At 44.6% G+C, this 20,437-nt stretch overlaps 1 protein-coding gene across 1 annotated transcript; it reads left to right on the top strand.

Moving 5' to 3' along the window:
- Window positions 1-268: 268 nt before the first annotated feature.
- On the top strand, window positions 269-6,936 carry LSM3 (LSM3 homolog, U6 small nuclear RNA and mRNA degradation associated). Its single transcript, XM_054035293.1, has 4 exons — window positions 269-392; window positions 2,813-2,923; window positions 6,053-6,148; window positions 6,510-6,936. The coding sequence occupies exons 1-4, from the start codon at window positions 372-374 to the stop codon at window positions 6,588-6,590; spliced, it is 309 nt and encodes a 102-aa protein (XP_053891268.1). The 5' UTR covers window positions 269-371; the 3' UTR covers window positions 6,591-6,936.
- The last annotated feature ends 13,501 nt before the right edge of the window (window positions 6,937-20,437 follow it).

Here is a 20,437-nt window from a genome sequence, read left to right as displayed (position 1 = left end):
GCGCCCTTTGGGAGCCAGCGCTCACCCTGCCCAGCCCCCTGTGACGGGGGGGGGACCTGAGCCACAGCGTCTAGGGCAGAACAACGGGTGAGGGGGGAGTCACCCCTAGCTCCTCTCGGCCCCGCCCTGCCTGTGGGGCACAGACAGCGCCTGCCCCGCCCCTCCCGCCAGGCCCCGCCTCTGCCAGCCTGGGCCGACCAACGGCGCAACGGCCACTCTAGCCTCGCTTGGAGACCGAGCCACGCCCCCTCCCTCACGCAATGCGTGTCGTCACCACCCCCCATTCTTACGCGCCGACTCGCCCGCGCTCCTGGCGGCTCGCCGAGGGGCGGCAGATTCGCGCGAGAGGAGGCGGGGCTCGCGTTTGAAAGATGGCGGACGAAGTGGACCAGGTGAGCGACTCGCCCCCTTTCTTACTGTTCGGCGGGAGCCACGTTTGGGGCCCGCCCCCTTCCCAGCCTGGGCCCTTGTGCGGGGTCGAGCGAGGCTCCCCCCCTCCTCCAGGGGCTGGTCCCCTCTCCTGGGGATCCCTCCCCGCAGCGGGGTCGTCCTCCCGCCTGGACGCTGTAGCTATCGGCCCCCTCTCTTACTCAGCTTCTCCCCTCCTCAGACAGTGCCGGGATGGTTAATGAATGGGGCTCACAGGGGGGCTCCTTAGGGGTCCCTCACTATTTACTCTCCCCAGTGTCCCCTGTCTCAGCCCCCCCCAGCTTGCCTCAGACGCTCACTGTCTAACTGAACTGAGCCCTCCAGCAAAGAAACGTTGGATACAGCTCCCTCCAGAGCAGTGGTCTCCAACCTTCTTGTGCCCCAAATCGATTTTTGAATTTAGGGGCAACCCAGGATCTACCCCGCCCCTTCCCAAAAGCCCTGTCCTGCTCACTCCATCCCCCCCTTTCTCCCTTGCTTGCTCTCCCCTACCCTCAGTCACTTTCACCAGGCTGGGGCAGGGGTTTGGATGTGGGCTCTGGGCTGAGGGGTTTGCAGTGTGGGAGGGGGCTCTGGGCTGGGGCGGAGTGTTGGGGTTCCTGAGGGGGTGTAGGGTGCTGGCTCTGAGAGGGTCAGGCTGGGGTAGAAATTAGAAGGGGGTATGGGGTGCTGGCTCCGGGAGGCAGGTTGGGGTGTGGCCTCCCACCAGGCAACACTTACCTTGGGTGGCTCCCAGTCGGCGGCACAGCAAAGCTAAGGCAGGCTCCCTGCCTATCCTGGCCCCACGCCACTCCCGGAAGGGGTCAGCATGCCCCGGGGGGGAGGGGGGGGTACATGGCTCTGTGAGCTGCCCCTCTCTGCAAGTACCACTCCTGCAGCTCCCATTGGCTATAGCTCCCTGTTCCTAGTCAATGGGAGCTTCGGGGGTGGTGCTTGCATGCAGGAGCAGCGTGGGGAGGGAGCACCGCCCCCCTGGGACCGTTGTAACCGGAGATCGCAATCGACTGGGAGATTGGTGACCACTACTCCAGAGCATGCCTCCACCACTCCTCAGTCCTAGCTCAGCCAGAGGGGCTTGCTCAAGAGTGACACGAGATGCTTCCTTTTCCCTGGGTTAGTAAGCTAAGGCAGAGCAGGAAAAGGACAGTAGCCTTCAACTACATGAAGGGGGTTCCAGAGAGGATGGAGCTAGGCTGTTCTCAGTGGTGGCAGATGACAGAACAAGGAGCAATGGTCTCAAGTTGCAGTGGGGGAGGTCTAGATTGGATATTAAGAAAAACTATTTCACTAGGAGGGTGGTGAAGCACTAGAATGGGTTACCTAGGGAAGTGGTGGAATCTCCATCCATAGAGGTTTTTAAAGCCCGGGTTGACAAAGCCCTGGCTGGGATGATTTAGTTGGGATTGGTCCTGCTTTGAGCAGGGGGTTGGACTAGATGACCTCCTGAGGTTTCTTCCAACCCTGATTTTCTATGATTCTATGACAGAGTGGAGGCATGACATAAAAAAATTGCAGAAAGCTGCAGCCTTTGATGTGAGGCAGACTGCATGTTCCTTATGGAACAGCAAATCTTTAAGCTCTCACTACTGCATTTTACATCAAAACTTTTTCCTTTGTTTCAGTCTTTACTATGATCTTTGCTTTATTAAAAAATAAAAATCTAACTTGAATTGTTCCTTGTGGTCTTAGTGCCATTTCAGTGCTGTTTTAAGTCTTCTGGAACCTTAATATTGTCAGTGCTATCAAGCTTAAGAGATGCATGGCTTTATGTTTCCTATTTTTAGTGCAGTTTGTTTTGTTGAAAGTGAAGCTGAAGGAATAATTGTGAAGGAATATAAAATACAGGACACTTACCCCAGAGACCCCAATGCATTATCTCTTTGGGACAAGGACCACCATTTTGTTCTGTTTGAACAATGCTTAGGACAGAGGGGTCCTGGTCCGTGACTAGAGCTGCTAGGTGCTACAATAATACAAATAATAATTATCCACCAATGAGAACAGCATAGTTAGTGACAATGTAAACTTCTCTACATCCCCTGCCAAAGTATCTCAGACCTGACCATGTGAGCTCTACTTTGAGAGTGAAAGGCATATTTGGTTCCCTTTCTGTTCAGGTTTCTGGCCTGTCCACTAAGACTGCCAGTAAAGGGTACCAATTGTGATGGTAGTGTGGACTGAAATTCATGTAACTTCATACAGGCCACCAAATGCTCATCCTATGGTAATGATTTTTGGTTGCTACCAGCTTGGGCAGGATCAAATAACTGACCTGAAGGTGAAAGGTACTTTATCCTATCCCTGAGAGAGAGAGACTGCTTTTCAACATAAAAGTTCAGAGGCTTTTGTGTATATTGCAAAAACTGCTTTCTATTTTTTTTAGCAACAAACAACAAATACTGTAGAGGAGCCACTGGATCTGATCAGACTCAGTCTAGATGAACGAATCTATGTGAAAATGAGGAATGACCGAGAACTTCGAGGCAGATTACATGTAAGTAAAACACTGTGGCAAGATTTAACACTGGTGTACTTTTAACTATAAAACAGTAGATATAAAAGGCAAGGCAACTTATACTCATAAAGGTTGGTTGCTTTGTGGTATTCCATTCAAGTTCATTTTTAAGGTCTGTTTAAAGTGTATAGAAATTTCTTTTGTGCCTGACATGTTAATTGAGCATTTCTTGGTATCTGAGCACCAGTACTGGTAAAAGGTAGAAATCCTTGTCTTTTATTCTGTTATCTTAGAATGACAAGATGCTGGATTTTCTTTCCTGCCATTACCAGTTGTCTTTACAATATGATGGTTCAGGAGAAATCTATCCACTAAGCAACATTGCTCTAAACTAGTTTAAGCTAGAACACAGGACTGGGACTCAGTAGACACCCAGATTTGTTTCTTGCCTCTGCCACTGACCTCCTGAGTGACCTTGGGCAAGTCACTTCAGCTCGCTATACCCCAGTTTCCCATCTGTAAAATAGGGATAATGATACCAACCTTTTTATAAAGTACTTTTAGATCTGCCGATGAAAAGAGCTTTATAAAAGGTAGGTATTGAAACATTCTCTAAAAGTAATGGTATTTGGAATCAAGCTGATATCCTACAGAAGTCTATTCTGTATTCAAGCAACTTTCAGTGATAATGGCCTGTCCCTTGCTCTCACAAGCAGATATCTGGCATTTTGTCAAAGCATCCCTCCTGAACACTGCAATGTGGTATAGTCCTCATCTTCAAAGTCCCAAACGGGCTATCCCTAGGACAATAACCTTGAAATGGCTTCAGCACAAGTGTGGTTCATGGCATGTTGGTTTAATGTGTTGGGAATGGTCATCTCTGATTAGGCCTTCTGAGTGCTACGCTAGCTGAAATTCTTACGTGGCTTATTGAGTTGGCCCCAGGTAGATCCAGTTTCAGTGGGCATACTGGAGATGAGGGATGTAAAAGGTTAACTGGTAAGCATAGTCTTACTGGTTAACTGCCTTAACCATTAGGCCTGGCCAGCCGGAGCAGGCCCAGCCGCACTCCCTGCCCGGAGCGGCCCGAGCCATGCTGGCCTGATGGGCCCCAGCCACTTAAACAGTTAACTGTTTAAATGACATATTTTAAAATAATTTAAACGGTTAACTTTTTAAACAGTATTTACATCCCTACTGGAGATGATTGTGTGGATTTTTACTGTTCATTAATGACTAAATTAAAAAGGTCACATTAAGCCTTTTGCCTATGTTCTTTTATGACATCTTGAAAGCTTCAAATCTGTTTCCTGTAGGAACTTTTATTTCATGAATACATAGGCGTTATGTCATTGTACTGCTGAGTTCTACCTTGCTGGCTTTTTAATGGAAAAAGCTCATTGAATTTTCTAAGGAATACTTCAAATAGAATTACATAGTTAAAGGTACCAGAGAGTCCTGTGGCACCTTTAAGTCTAACAGATGTATTGGAGCATAAGCTTACATGCATCCGACGAAGTGGGCATTCACCCACGTAAACTTATGCTCCAATACATCTGTTAGTCTTAAAGGTGCCACAGGACTCTCTGTTGCTTTTTACAGATCCAGACTAACACGGCTACCCCTCTGATAGTTAAAGGTGGAAGTGAGGGGTCAACATTTTGTCTGTTGTTCATCCACCACGTCATCACTGTGAGGTTCTATACACATGAAAATGATAGTTCATGAAAGAGTTCCTTCACTTAGAGACGGTGTCAGGGCAAATTAACCTGCAAATAGAGCAGATACCGCACACTTATGTCCAATCTGTGATCAGTGCACACACAAAACCCACACTAGGTTGCCAATCCTGCAGCCTTACTCTTGTAAGCTTTCATTTACTTCTGTGGGGATCTTGGCTTAGGTGAAACCTTCAAGATTAGGCCCTATATATAGGGTCTTACCAAATTCACAGCCATGAAAAACATGTTATGGACTGTGAAATGTGGTCTCCCCTGTGAAATTTGGCTATTGTAGTGGAGACCTGATTTCACATAGGGCAGCTGGAGAGTAGCAGCTGCTGGCCGGGAGTCCAGTTCTGAAGACAGCACTGCCACCAGCAGCAACACAGAAGTGAGGGTAGCAAGGTATGGGGGGAGGAGGTCATCGCTTGAAGGGGGGCAGGGCTGGCCTAAAGGGTGGGCGAGTGGGTGACTGCCCAGGGCACTGTGGTCACCCCTGCGCACACACAGCCAGCTCAAGGCCCCTTTAATTCCTGAGCACTGAGTCTGGAGCTGAGTAGAGTCAGGGCTGGGGATGCCCCAGCCAGGATTTCCTACTGTGCTGTGGGCTCCAGTTGCTAGTCCTGGATGGGCTGGGGAGGGACAGGACTTCCTCTTCCCCTGCATGGGCCGCTTCCGGGGCCAGGTCAGGCCCACCTCTAGGAACCTCCCCCGGCTACAGGAAGCTCTGCAGCTGCTGGCTGGGAGCCGCGCTCTGAAGGCAGCACTGCTGAAGTGACGGTGGCATCATACAGTATTGCCACCCTTACTTCTGCACTGCTGCTGGTGGCGGCATTGCCTTCAGACCTGGGCACCCAGCCAGCAGCTGCCTTCCGGCTGCCCAGCTCCAAAGGCAGCAGCGCAGATGTAAGGGTGGCAATACTTCGACCCCCTACGATAGCCTTGCAACCTCACCCCCACAATCCCATTTTGGGTTGAGACCCCCACGGTTACAACACCCTGAAATTTCAGATTTAAATATTTGAAACCAATTAATTTATTATTTTTAAAATCATATTACCATGAAATTGACCAAAATGGAACATGAATTTGGTAGGGCCCTACCTATATAACTTTAGTAAGCTTAAACCTGTGCTACTATAATTTGGTTAAAGTATGTGACAGCTGTAACAACTATTTGAAAGAAAATTAATGTGTAAAAATAAAAGTTGTACTGTGTTCACTAGTGCACTAGTAAATTAACACTAATGTTAAAATACTGGTATATTTGAAGGTCAAAGCAATTGATTATTCTTGAGTCCAAGTTGAAATACGCTGAGAAAAGGTACTTTCATTTTAATCAGTTTGTATTTGAACTGCTTTGATCTACAAATATTTAAACACTTTTTTTTGTTGTGTGTGGTACAGATTGTAAAGAAAATAATTTAAACTGGTCTCATTCTCACAGGCTTATGATCAGCACTTAAATATGATTTTGGGTGATGTTGAAGAGACTGTGACAACAATAGAGATTGATGAGGAAACCTATGAAGAGATTTATAAAGTAAGGGTTTAAATGTACTTATGGTTGAGAAAAGAAAAACTAAAAGTGCTTTCTAAGTTAAATGTTTTATCTAGTTAAACTTAAAATGGGTGACAGATGAAAATTGATTTTTGATAGCTAGATTTGAGCAGGATTTGCATTAAAGCAACTTCAGGCAAATTGTTATCAAAATAAAAGCTACAGCAAACCTGCCTGCTAACTGTATTGCTCTTTTCAGTGTGTGGATAAGACTCTAAGTTGTATGTCCTCAAAACTTGCTTTTTATGAACTTCTGATATCTATTTATTTGAACATGAATTTAAAGTTGGTTACATTTCTCAGATGCATTGTATAAATCATGCTTTCCTTTCCTTCTTCTTAGTCTACCAAGAGGAATATTCCAATGCTCTTTGTCAGAGGTGACGGCGTTGTGCTCGTAGCTCCTCCATTGCGGGTTGGCTGAAACCATAAAGGATTTTCCCTGGTTGGAAAGCTGCTCGCTTTGAGATAAGGCTCCCGTTCAGATCACACTTCTGTGCAAAACTCTGTGCATATTTTTATATGATATTGTTGGTTTGTGTTTTGTTTTTGTGTTTGTTTTTTTTTGCACCTGCTTGGCTTGTGGATCATTGAAAACAACAGACAAAAATGATGAAAGGATGGTGTGAGACAGTTTAGTTTTCAAGGAGTAAATTTAAATGCTATAATACAGGTGTGTCTCAAATCAGTAAATTAATCTTTTCAGTTTTACAGTCTTGGCAATTGCTGAGTTCTAATTTTTTAATAAATATGGTTTATCTTTTGGATTATTGATTTGTCATCAATTTTTGGTATATAAAAAATAACCTCTTCAACATGCATCATATTTACAAGTTACAACTTATTGTGGAATTAAGTGCACTTATAGTTATTTTATGGAGGAGGCTAATATTTTTTTATATTGCATTACATCTTTGTTTCTGCTAATTTGCAAGGGTTGCAGCTTGTAGTGACACTTTACAGGGCGCTGTTGTATCACTCAGATACAGATGGCTGTTTTGTGCCTAGTCTCTTAACATGTATCCTTGTGTATGCACATACAGTTCATGATTTCTAAAGTATAGAGTCTTCTGCTTTACACTCGGACAGCCCTAGTAACTATTATCCAAATTCAGTTTTGACAAGGTTTGTTCTCTGAACATCAACCATTTGTGTTGACCAATATGTATAAGTAGTCACCAATGTCTTGCAGACTATTTGGAAAGTGTGATCCTGGTAGCTGATGGGAACCTGCTTTCTTTAGACTCTTAAACCTAGCAAGCACTGACACATGGGAATCATAGCATCTGTGTCTGAAATTGAGGTTTCATTTAAGCCACAGTGCATAGCAGATTCTGCAAGACAATTAATCCTCATCTGTACAGTGGGAATCATGATACCAACCAAATTTGTAAAGCGCTTTGAGATCTACTGTTGAAAAGGACTGCCTGAGAGCTAGGTATCTATGCAATTTATAATGAGTTATAAAATGCCAGCTATCTGGGCATATTTCCCATTTCAATAAATTTCTCTGGGCTAGATTGAGGATGCTGGTTCTGTACTGTGCCTGTTTCTCAAATAGTGCATGTTTAACATTTTAGTTTGTAATAAATGCCAGCACAAGCTGCTGTCCTGAATAGCTTTCTCCTAGAAGTGAACACCCTTCCTGATCTACAGTACCCCTAGTTTGTGTGGCCAGAGTAATAAGAGTGCCAGATGTGTTAGACTCTACTTCTGGGTTTGTATTCTAAAAAGAGAAAATGCTCCCTTTTATGCCAAGGATGATCGAGAACCTCCACGTTGCATCTGTTCTGTATGTTTCTGCTCCCCTCATTTCAAGACAACCGGGGTAGAAAGCCAGTTAGGGTTTCAGTGGAATACCTCAACTTAATTTTTCTATATGTTTCATAATATGAGGTGCTCTAGTATGATTTTCCTACATTTACAGTGAGAGATGTATCTTCAACTCTGTGAAATGGAAACAATTGCTGAAACAAAGTTCAAATTACTGCAGGTAACAACAGTGCATTAATTATCCCATTTAAAAAATAACAGCCTTCTGTTGAAAGCAGTAGAACTTTTAGAATGTGGTGTAAAAAAACATGCTAGGTAAGCAAATTGTTCCAGTCTTCTCCACATGTAAAAATAGTTAATAAGAATAATGGTTTTGTGTTTTAGGCACCTCATGTAGCCTTATATGCTCTCTTCTACTGAAGGGAAAGGGAGCAGAACAAGGCTGGTGGAGCAGGGAACCAGTGAGTTTGTAGCAAGCTTCCCTCTCTATGCTGTGTTTGATTATTGCCTTGGAAGCTCTGCTGCTCTAAATCAATTCTGTTGTGAGGTACGGAGAGCAGCTGCAGCACATGGCCTACACTCATATCCATGCAGAGTTAATGCTGTTCAAGTTGCATTGACTCCTATTCACTACCTGTATTGCCTTTGATGAGGTGTAGGACGCCAGTGGCACCAAAGTTCCTTCGGATGCCCTGCTCCTATGTGCAGTTGTGGAGAGCTCCTCTTCTGAAGAGGCTGCAGCTTCCTTTTACTACTGATCTACAGTGGAGGTAATATGCCCCATTTCCACTGTGGTTTTCAAACCTTTCCTGCCTTCAGAAACTCATTCCAAGGAAACAGGTAAACCTCATTCAGCACAGCAGACTAGGAAATGCCCATAACATGTAAACATCTAAACTTCACTTAATGGCTTCTTCTGGTGCAGTGCAACTCTGTCTTATTTCTGTCTGCTGCTGGTATTTAATGCGGTGTTTCAAAACAGGTGCAGCACTTCCTGTCAATTGACCCCAAAAAGCCTCTACTCCATAGGTGAGGTGTGGGATGGGTATTAGGTTTACAACTACTTCTTCCTTCATGACTATCTCTGTCTGCGATTTTTCTGTGTAGATTAATTTGAAGCTGATCTTTGAATTTTAACTCATTCAAAACACTAGATGGTGCTCTGTTCCCTCAGGTTTAAGCTTGGTTCACCTTGCCTGATTTTATCGGTGATGTATGTTTGAGCTGTACCTATACTCCTCAAATTAGTCATTTGTTTTTAATTTAAAACTGCCATCAAATGTGATCCTAATTACTTATGCTGAGCAGTAAAGTTAGACATCCAAATATGTCTTGATATTTACATAGGCACAAATGATTTCGGGGCAGAGTAAGTATAAAACAGTTTAGTACATGTGCCCTGCATTCATAGGTGTAGTTTGACTTCTATATTTGGGGGGGGGGGGGGCAGCTCCGGTCAGGCCACTGGGGCCATGCATGGGGGGCAAATTCCATGGCTGCCCAAGGTTTGCAGTTCTGGAGGAGGAGGGGGCAACGTCCCATCCCTCCCGTCCATGCCTGCATTATGTCTGATTCAAACTCCTGAAATCCTGGCTGGCTACATTGCTAATAGCATCAGTGAAACACCACCATTTCAAAACAAAAATTGTGGTTAACTGCTCAGCTGCTGCTGAACACTCCTTGAAGAACAGCAGCACAGAAAGCATGCATGTGCCAGTTGTGCCTGTCGCTACCATTGACTTCAATATTCTGTAGAGAACCAGCCTTGATGTGATTAAAGTTCAGCATTAGAAACAGGTCAAGCTTCTGAATGTGCCTGTATCCAATTCTGTTTAAAACATGACAAACACTTGTTATTTCCAGTTACGGTCACCATATTGTTCTTTATTTTCTTTCTGAGCCAATGAAAGTGACTTGGATCAAATCTGGCTAAATTGCGGGAGGAAGGACCAGCATTAAATATTCAGTTTGTAACTCTTACCTACAGATTGTATAGTCTGTTTTGGTTCAGAGTTTCTCATTCTGTATCTAAGGTAGGCTCTGTTTCCACACCATGCTCTTAGAGATAATTAAGGTGGGAAGGGACAATGGGTAGGGTAACTGCATGGTAGCTTTCATCTTTTAAATATCCTTTTCTCAAATCTGGGGTAGATTACATGTGAGTTTGGGTGGGCTAAGCCTGTTACCTCATTATCATCATGGCAGGATTGCTACTCCCTGCAAAGGAGAGATTTGGCTCGAATAGTAAGGGTATATACTACAGGTGGGTTAATGTGCTGCAATGGCAGAGCTATGCAGGGGCTCAGGCCTGGAATAGCAAAGGAGAAATGTGCATGTCATCCACAACAGGGAAGTTTGCAAAGCACTTGGCTGCACAATGCTGTGCTCCAAGTTTCTAAAGAGGGTGTTCCTTTTATATACTAAACAAAAAGAATGGGAAAGGCAAATAGAAAGTTCAAATGAAAAAAGATAATATATAATCCAAATTTTTATGGGGGAAGAAGGGGGGAAACAAAGATGGGTGAAAGGAAGGGACTAGATGATGTGGCCTTGAGAGCAAAACAAACTATTGAAGGAAAGAGGTGCAGTTACCTGCTTCTGAGGTAAATTTTGCATTGCTACCTAAATATGTTTGAATGAGAGAAGGACCCACTTCCAAACTTTGGATCAGAACCACCTGGCCTTTTGGGAAAACAATTAACTGCCTCTGGGGGCAGAATAAGGAATTTCAGAAAATTCTGCCTAATCCTGTGAAAAGGTTTGGTGGTAATCACTTATTCATATGAGCACTTTCTTTGGGGCAAAATTTTCTTCTACTATCCACAGGACTTACCTTGACTCCACCATGCATAGAGGATAATAGGATAGTGGAATCTAAACCTACTGTGTGAATCAGAAGGGGGAATTTGACCCTTAGTGCATATAATGCTTTACAGCAGGGGTGGGCAAACTACAGCCTGTGGGCCAGATTCAGCCCCTTAGGGCTTTGGATCCAGTCCACGGGATTGCCCCCCGCAGCATCGGGCCAGAGCCCGAATCCCTTCTACACCCCACCCCCCAACTCCCTGCGCTAAGCCCCCTGCCTACACCTCGCACCCCTCCTGAACCCCAACTCCCTGCCCTGAGCTCCCTGCTGCACCTTGTGCACCTGAGCCCCCTGGCGCATCCTTCCTGCACCCCAAGCCCCTGCCCTGAGCTCCCTGCTGCACCCCTGTGCACCCCAACCTCCTGCCATGAGCCCCTTGCCGCACCCCTTCCGCAGTCTGCACCCTCCTGCATCCCTGCCCTGAGCCCTCTCATGCACCCCGCACCCCTCCTCTGCCCCAATCCCTTGCCCTGAGCCTCTTCCTGCACACTGCACCCCCTCCCTCCCACACCCCAACCCCCTGCCCCGGCCCTGCATACAATTTCCCCACCCAGATGTGACCCTCGGCTCAAAAAGTTTGCCCACCCCTGCTTTATAGTCACATAATACACATTCGTATTGCAATTACTAAAATAGTTGAAACTTTGAAAAGAAAGCATTAACATTATTGGACCCCAAATGATAGTTTATTTCTGGAGATGTTTGAAATATTTTGCAGTGAGCAAGATCCTCAGCTGCAGTAAATTGGCATGGCACTACTGACTTCAATGAAGCTTTATCTGACTCTTGCAAGCTAAGGGTCTGGCCCTATAACATTTTTGTAGATATGCTGTTGTATATTTTAGATTGTGAACTCTATGGGGGCACAGAGCTTGTCTTAGTCTAATACCTGTTACAACCCTAATGCTATATAAATAATAATTCTGCATCTCTAGTTTCTTAAAATTTAAAACAAATTTTTCATTATTATTATACTTTATTCATCTAACACCTTAGCAACAGAGTGCTTTATAACCGTACTCAGAGAGTTGTTATTAATGGTTCCCAATCCTGCTGGAAAGGCGTAACGAGTGGGGTTCCGCAGGGGTCTGTTTTGGGACCGGCTCTGTTCAATATCTTCATCAACGACTTAGATATTGGCATAGAAAGTACGCTTATTAAGTTTGCGGATGATACCAAACTGGGAGGGATTGCAACTACTTTGGAGGACAGGGTCATAATTCAAAATGATCTGGACAAATTGGAGAAATGGGCTGAGGTAAACAGGATGAAGTTTAACAAAGACAAATGCAAAGTGCTCCACTTAGGAAGGAAAAATCAATTTCACACATACAGAATGGGAAAAGACTGTCTAGGAAGGAGTACGGCAGAAAGGGATCTAGGGGTTATAGTGGACCACAAGCTAAATATGAGTCAACAGTGTGATGCTGTTGCAAAAAAAGCAAACATGATTCTGGGATGCATTAACAGGTGTGTTGTGAGCAAGACACGAGAAGTCATTCTTCCGCTCTACTCTGCTCTGGTTAGGCCTCAGCTGGAGTATTGTGTCCAGTTCTGGGCGCCGCATTTTAAAAAAGATGTGGAGAAATTGGAAAGGGTCCAAAGAAGAGCAACAAGAATGATTAAAGGTCTTGAGAACATGACCTATGAAGGAAGGCTGAAAGAACTGGGTTTGTTTAGTTTGGAAAAGAGAAGACTGAGAGGGGACATGATAGCAGTTTTCAGGTATCTAATAGGGTGTCATAAGGAGGAGGGAGAGAACTTGTTCACCTTAGCCTCTAAGGATAGAACCAGAAACAATGGGTTTAAACTGCAGCAAGGGAGGTCTAGGTTGGACATTAGGAAAAAGTTCCTAACTGTCAGGGTGGTTAAACACTGGAACAAATTGCCTAGGGAGGTTGTGGAATCTCCGTCTCTGGAGATATTTAAGAGTAGGTTAGATAAATGTCTATCAGGGATGGTCTAGACAGTATTTGGTCCTGCCATGCGGGCAGGGGACTGGACTCGATGACCTCTCGAGGTCCCTTCCAGTCCTATAATCTATGAATCTATAAGCATAACTTCCTCCAATCATAACCAGTTGAATCATGTAATCCAACCCCCTGCCAATACAGGATTGCTCTTTACAATATATTCTCTAATAATTACTAGTCCACTTTTAAATGACTCAACCAATGGGGCTTCCACCACTTCTTTGGGGATATTTTTTATGGACTGACTGTAGTCACAAACTTAGCCACTGGCAGCATATGGCTCCTCATTTAAAGGAACTTCATGGCAGCCCTGGTCTGGCCTGGTCTCCCAGTAGCAGGCCATTTCTCTCCAGCTGCTGCACCTTTGTCATAACACCCAGCTGCTGCATGGAAGGGGTTGGGGGAGGTGTTCTCTTGGTGGAGGATCTCTAATTTGGGATTGGGAGGGTGCAAAATCCTATAGCTGTCAAGGGTGCCAATGCATTAAGGGATTCTCCATCATTCACTGTCTAACAGACCTCACAACTGAGACACTTTCCTTGCTCTTTTAAATTTTCCTTTGCTCTAATTTCATTTTATGATCTTTGGGCAACAAAATCATCACAAATGCCACACAAATCATTATTCCAAATGTGTTTGTGAGTGCATCGCTCAACACCAAACACAAAATGCTTGTCTAAAATTTTGTAACGAGTCACTTAATGGTTTCCCCACTGCACTCTATGTAAATCACAGAGAACCTTGATTTTTTGTTGTTGTTGAAACTGAGAGTCTCTCCTTTATAAACTTTCTTAATTTAAAAGGCTTATAATTCTGAGCATCAGCCTAGCTGTAGCTGTGTACCCAGTCTTCCTCCAGACCTTTCCAATTATGATTGTAGGGAAAAAACTTGAACCAGGGAAAGGGTGCACTAATGCTTGAGCTGCTGTTTAAATTATCTCTGCATCAGATGACTCTGACTTTGTCATGTTCATCCTTCACGATTAATTGCTATAATCCTGTTTCTTTTTAACATCATAAAAGTGACAGTTTGTTTTTCTTTTCTTTACATAGCAGTGACACAGATTAGGCACAATTTAAAGGAACATCATTTAATTTTTTTGCCTCAGATAATTGCGATGGCTTCCATCGAAGGCTGTGGATCTTGCAGTCAGAAAGTCTGTGAAATGATTTGCTATGTTCTAGATCATCCAGTTCCGGGACTTTAAAGTAAAATTGCTACCTCTCCCCGGTGTACAGATGTTGCATGCTTCTGATCAGCAGAATTTGGAGAAGAACTGAGGTGTTAACAATAAGCATGGAAGCTAATCTGATTTGTCTTAAATTGGATATGTTTATGATACATTCCTCCAAGCTAAATTTTAGTTGCCTGCTTAATTAAGGCAAGAGAGGAAGTTCCAGTGCAAACCAACAGAAGATACTATATTAAAATTAAACATAGTTCTTAACAGGGTCCTTATAATGTACTGGTTAGAGTAGCTGTAGATCAGGGGTGGGCAAACTTTTTGGGCCAAGCCACATCTGGGTGGGGAAATTGTATATAGGGTTGGGGTGCAGGAGGGGGTGTGGTGTGCAGGAAGGGGTTCAGGGCAAGGGATTGGGGCAGAGGAGGTGTGTGGGGTACATGAGGGGGGTTGGGGTGCAGGAGGGGGCTCAGGACAGGGGTGCAGGAGGGGTGCGGACTGTGGGAGGGGGCTCAAGGTAGGGGGTTGGGGTGCAGGTGGGGTGTGGCAAGGGGCTCAGGGCAGGGGGTTGGGGTGCAGGAGGGGTGTGGGGTGCAGGCAGGGAATTGGGGGGTGGGGTGTAGGAGGGGTTCAGCCGCGGGCCTGGTGCCGCTTACCTAAAGCGGCTCCAGGGTGGCAGCGGCGTGCACTGGGGCTAGGGCAGGCCCCCTGCATGCTTGCCCTGTCCTCGGCCCCACGCCGCTCCAGGAAACGCTGCAGCCCCTGGGGGTGGGGGGGCAGAGGGCTCCGCGTGTGCTGCTCTTGCTGCGCCTCCAAGTACCTCCCCCGACGCTCCCATTGGCTGCGGTTCCCTGTTCCCGGCCAATGGGAGCTGCGGGAGGCAGTGCCTGGAGGCAAGGACAATGCACGGAGCCCTCTGCCCCCCCGCCCGGGGGCCACAGAGAGGTGATGCAGGCCGCTTCTGAGAGTGGTGTGGGGCCCACGGCGCCACGGGGGGCAATCCCGCAGGCCAGATCCAAAGCCCCGAGGGGCCGGATCCGGCCTGCAGGCTGTAGTTTGCCCACCCCTGCCATAGATGATCACTATTGCCCTCTGCTGGTGCAATTCAAACCTGCTCAAGTGTTATGTTGCTTTCTAATGGCTGCCCTACATATATGCTAAACGACTTAATACTGGTATGGTAAATGGAAATTCTCCTTATGGTCAAATGGTAAGGTTTGTGGCAATTGCTTGTCCTGATTTCAGTCCCCAAACCACATCTGTAATCTTAAATGAAAACCATTGTGGTTGCATATGTGCAGCCCACAGATTTGTGACATCCTCTAGGCATGAGTGCTCCAGTCACTCTTTAATCCAAGAGCCAACTACCATGTCTGTCTTTTCTTTCATGTGTGATAATGTGGGTGAGGTAATATTTTATTGGATCAACTTCTGCAGTGAGAGAGACAAACTTTTGAGCTTACATATTTCAAGGGACCATTCAAGGTGAAGTCGTCTGCAAATGCCTCTCCAGTCGTAGGGGGAAATGGGGGGGGGGTGGGAGTTTGGAGGGCAGTGGTAAGTGGATTATAGATTGTTGTAATAAACATAAATCCTGTGTCTTCATTCAGTCCATGATTTTAATATCCAGTGTGGCAAGGCACCTCCTCTGGCTCAGAGGCTCAGTGCTTCCCTCTCTGGCAGTGAGGGCCTGGGGTTTTGGCAGTTTATTTCCCAGTATTTTCCAGAGAAGCCTGGGGTGGGCTTGAGGGAATACCCCTCTGCCAAAAATAACCCAACCCCAAAACAAAAGGAAACCAATTCCAACTGAAGACAAGGGAAAATACCTTTCCCTCCCCTCACTAGGGTGGGTGGCCTTGTTATTGGCCCTGGGGTGCCAGCCCTTCCCCAAGAGTCAGTCAGTCTGTTTTGTAGCTTCCCCTGTAGGGAAGAGAGCAGCCCTCCACCCTGGAGCAGCCTTTCTTCCTTATTGCTACTAGCTCCGCAGCAGCTTGTCTTGCTATCCCCCCCTCTCACCTGAGGAAGAGTTTTTAAAAGGTCTCAGGCAGCCCTTAATTGGATTCGGGAGTCCTGAATCGGCCTGAGGTAACCCCTTCTCAACTTATAGGGAAAAGGGCCTTTATCATTCTGGGGCTAATATATATGCCTTCTACCACCCTCTTATAGCTGCCCAGCCTGACTTTGTCACACTAGCATCTAGCCAAGTTATGAATTTAAGCTTCCAAGCTCATCTTTTGAAGATGTTGTGTAGGTCTCCTTTGAGGATGAGAACGAGAGCTCAGATAGAGAGTGATCACTGTATGAAAAGCATGCACCCACAGGTGATATGGTGGTTATGTCTTTTATAATTTTTCTGTGTGAGTTCATTCGAGAGCGTAGTGATTGGCTTGTTTCACCCACATAGTTGTTCTCCTTCTACTGCTGGTGAAACCGCAGCACAAAGAGATGAAGTAACTTGCCATAGGTCAGAGTCAATGTAGAAAGCAAAGATCTGCTGATTCCCAATCCAGTGCCTTATCCACTGGACTATGCTGCTGCGTCCTTTAGTATAATACAGCATCTTGTAATCTCTAATTCCTATTTGAAAAGGAGGCAAATCCTTCACCTTATTCAATACTAGTGATTCTCTTGTCTGATTAACAGAGAAGGGCTTTTAAGAAAGTAAACAAAAACATTGAACTAATCTCTCTGGCTCTTTCTGTTGTAGCCAAAGGCTAGTAAGAGTGTTGTCAGCTGCAGCATATTCTACATTGCAATAGATGTAGTCATTCATTTGTGCTTCTCACTCTTCTGACTCATAAGCAGCCAAGAAGGGAGAGCAATCATAAGAATCAGTAAGCACTTGATCAATATGCAGATGTTTGTCAAGTTTCTATGGACACTGCATTAATTTCGAAGAAGTGATGTCTGATGGAGTGGGAATCATGGGCAGCCTAGATCTATCACATTAAGCAAATCTCTGAAGCTCTATTTAAACTATATACGTAAGACACAACTGCGTTCTCAACCTGAACATAATACTTGCGCACTGAAATGCGATGCATGAGGCTGGTCTGACGTTCATGGGGCCCCAAGCAAAAGCAGGACTCCAATCTGCCACAGTGGGGAAGGGAAGGAATTATGTAACAAGCTGCCTTCTCTGATCCTGTTGCTAAAGAAGAGATCAGCCAGTAGATTGCCTCCCCAGTCCCTTTCTGATACTAAAAGAGAAGATGAGGGAGTGAGAGGTGTCAACTTTCTTTTAGCTGCTCCAAAGGGAGATGTGACCTGCCACTGAGTTGTAGAACATGCATTGAACCAGCAGCTCTCAGATTGCTTGGCTTGTGCTTAAAGTAGCCCTACCCTGTGGCAGCAGCCATCATATCTCGTTAATACTTTAGCCTTTTAACACTTTTTTCCTCTGGTTATAGTTAATGATGGGTGAATCTCTGAAGCTGTGGCATTTCAGTTCCAAAGAATATCCAGATATTTGGAAGCCTCTCTGAGCCTCCAGCTTGGAAATCTGGCTTCCTTGCAAGAGCCATTGATACTACAGAAATAGATTTCTTGCTGCTTCTGCTTCTAGTTAGAGATGAGGCCAACCCTCCCTCCCACTCACACACCTCCCGGCATTTTGGGGAAATTTGAAATCAAACCAAATTTTGCCACTTGAAACCATGATATTGAGGGCACATGACCTAAAAAAATGCAGAAATCACCAAATGTGTTCGAGCTTTAAAAGTAAATTGTTCAAATTAAGTGTGGGGTGAAGGTTCAGGTAGGGTATTTTTATTTATTTCATCCAAACCTATTCACCCATCTCTAGTTGCAACAGAAATGTGAAAATCTTGCCGCAAGATATTACAAACAGAGCATGAAAATTTATGATGTAAATGGCCAATTTGCCTTGAGCACTTTTTCTCCTCCATAAGGCCTTGTTGCATAACTGTTCCCTTCAGTGTGGCTCTTGTGTGTATGAGCTGGATATTTGTGAGGAATTAATCAGAACATTTTCCACTTTAAGGGACCAGCAGGCCCTTGGAAATTTTGAGAGGGTTGAGTTTGAGGCAATAGCAGGCAGAGTAGCAGGGGCTGGTCTCCACTGGGTCACTAGCCTAAGTTTCCTGCAAATAAAGATTTTTATTTTTTTTTGTGAGTTTGCATAAGAATGGGATATACTCTGTGTTTTGCTACACTGCAAGCCTGATGCTGTCTGGCTCAGGGCAAGGGGCAGCAAGATTGTCTCACCTCTTGCTTTGGTATTAAATCATCCTACGGATAGAGACAATTCCTGACCATCACCTCGTACCTTGGAGGGGTTTCTTCTCAGTTTTAGATTGCTCAGCAGAATGCTAGAGTAGAGTAGCAGCCAGTTTACAGAGATGACGAGCCCTCATGTGAATAATAATACTGAGGACTTAAGCACACTTCATCTGTAAACATGAAAGCATTTTACAAAGATAAGCCTCATTATCTCCATTTTTATAGATGGGGTAAATGAAGCACAGAGATTAAAGGACTTGCCCAAAATCACATAGTCAATCAGTGGCAGAGCTGGGAGTAGAACCCAGAGCCAGTGTCCATAATTGGCACCACGCTGCCTTCCTCAAGAGGAGTCCCACTGAGTCTTACATGTAAGGGCTGCATTATCAGGTCCTGTGTGAGTCATTGTGGAATTTAAAGGACCTGGAGCTACACTCCTTACAAATTACAGAGGCCACGATTTTGTATTAGAGCTTCAGTTGGCAGCCAGATACCATGGTACTGGGGCCGCGGTTGTTCAAGAGCTAGCCCTGCCTATTTTGCAGATCTCTTTTAAGGTAACTGATCTGTTTTGGAATCAGAACTCTGAACCCCAATTTTCAAGTGTTAATTTGTCTATCAAAAGTCTGTTAGTGGTGAAACTTGTCATGCAAATGAAACGGCAGAAAATTCTGTCTTCCAGCTACATCTGTGTGGATTGTGCTGGGCAACGCTTTCTCCTCCTCTTCTACATCGTCTCTAACTAGCCCCATGCAAAAGAAAGATAGGAAGAATGATAAGAAATCATCAATATGGCTGCGTCAAGAGCTCTTTACTGACCTGAAAATAAAAAAAAAAAAAAAAAAGGTGGAAACAATGACAATTGCTAACAATGGGTATAAATGAATCGCACAAGCAAGTAAGGACAAAATCAGAAAGGCTAAAGGCAAAAAAAGACTTACACCTAGCAAGGAAAAGAATAGGTTCTATAAATGCATTAGGAGTAAGAGAATAATGGGGGAAAGTGTAGGTCCCTTATTTAATGAGGGAAGGAGATCTAATAACAGATCACATAGAAGATGCTGACGTGAAGTGCTCAGCTTTGCATTAAAAAAAAAATTAATGATGACCCTATGCTTAGCACAATTAATATTAACAAGGGAGAAGAATCTCACGTCAAAACAAGGAAAGAACAAATGAAAGAATACTTAGATAAGTTAGACATTCTTAAGTTGGCAGGGCCTGATGAAATTCACCCTAGAGTATAGATAAACTAGCTGAAGCACTCTGAGCCGTTAGTGATTATTTTTGATAACTCATGAAAGGCAGACATGGTCCTAAACAGGGTCATCCAAAAGGGGAGAAAGAGCACCTTGGGAGTTACAGACCACTCAGCCTAAGTTGGAAAGATACTGGAACAAATTATTAAACAATCAATTGTTCAAGCCTGGAAGATAAGTAATAGCTAACATGGATTTGTCAATAACCAATCATGCCAAACTAATATAATTGCCTTCTTTTACAGAGTAACCACAATAGTGGCTGGAGGAAGCAGTAGATGTGATACAACTGAACTTTATTAAGGCTTTTGACACTGTCACACATGACATTCTCCTAAGCAAACTAGGGAAATATGGTCTAGATGAAATTAGTATGAGGTGGGCATGCAACTGCTTGAAAGATCATACTCAAAAAGTAGTTACCAATGGTTCACTGTCAAGCTGAGAGGACATATCAAGTGGGGACCTGCAGGGGTTTGTCTTGGGTCTGGTACTGTTCGATATTTTCATTAATGACGTGGTTGATGGAGAGGAGAGTACGCTTATAAAATTTGTGGATGACACTAGGCTGGGAGGGGTTGCAAGCACTTTAGGGGACAAGATTAGAATTCAAGATGATCTTGATAAACTGGAGAATAGGTACAAAATCAATATGATAAAATTCAATAAAGACAAGTGCCAAGTGCTACGTGTAGGAAGGAAAATTAAAATGCACAAATACAAAATGGTGAAAAGAAGAACAGGAGTACTTGTGGCACCTTAGAGACTAACAAATTTATTAGAGCATAAGCTTTCGTGGACTACAGCCCACTTCTTCGGATGCATATAGAATGGAACATATAATGAGGAGATATATATACACACATACAGAGAGCATAAACAGGTGGGAGTTGTCTTACCAACTCTGAGAGGCCAATTAATTAAAAAAAAAAAAAAAAAAAAAAAAAAAACTTTTGAAGTGATAATCAAGCTAG

This window comes from Malaclemys terrapin, chromosome 7, assembly GCF_027887155.1.
Source record: "Malaclemys terrapin pileata isolate rMalTer1 chromosome 7, rMalTer1.hap1, whole genome shotgun sequence".
NCBI lineage: Eukaryota > Metazoa > Chordata > Testudines > Emydidae > Malaclemys > Malaclemys terrapin.
This window is presented reverse-complemented; position numbering and strand designations above follow the sequence as displayed.

Coding starts and splice junctions, on each gene's coding strand:
- LSM3 (XM_054035293.1), top strand. CDS start 372: ATGGCGGACGAAGTGGACCAG. Junction 393..2,812: donor TGGCGGACGAAGTGGACCAG/GTGAGCGACTCG, acceptor TATTTTTTTTAG/CAACAAACAACAAATACTGT. Junction 6,149..6,509: donor CCTATGAAGAGATTTATAAA/GTAAGGGTTTAA, acceptor CCTTCTTCTTAG/TCTACCAAGAGGAATATTCC.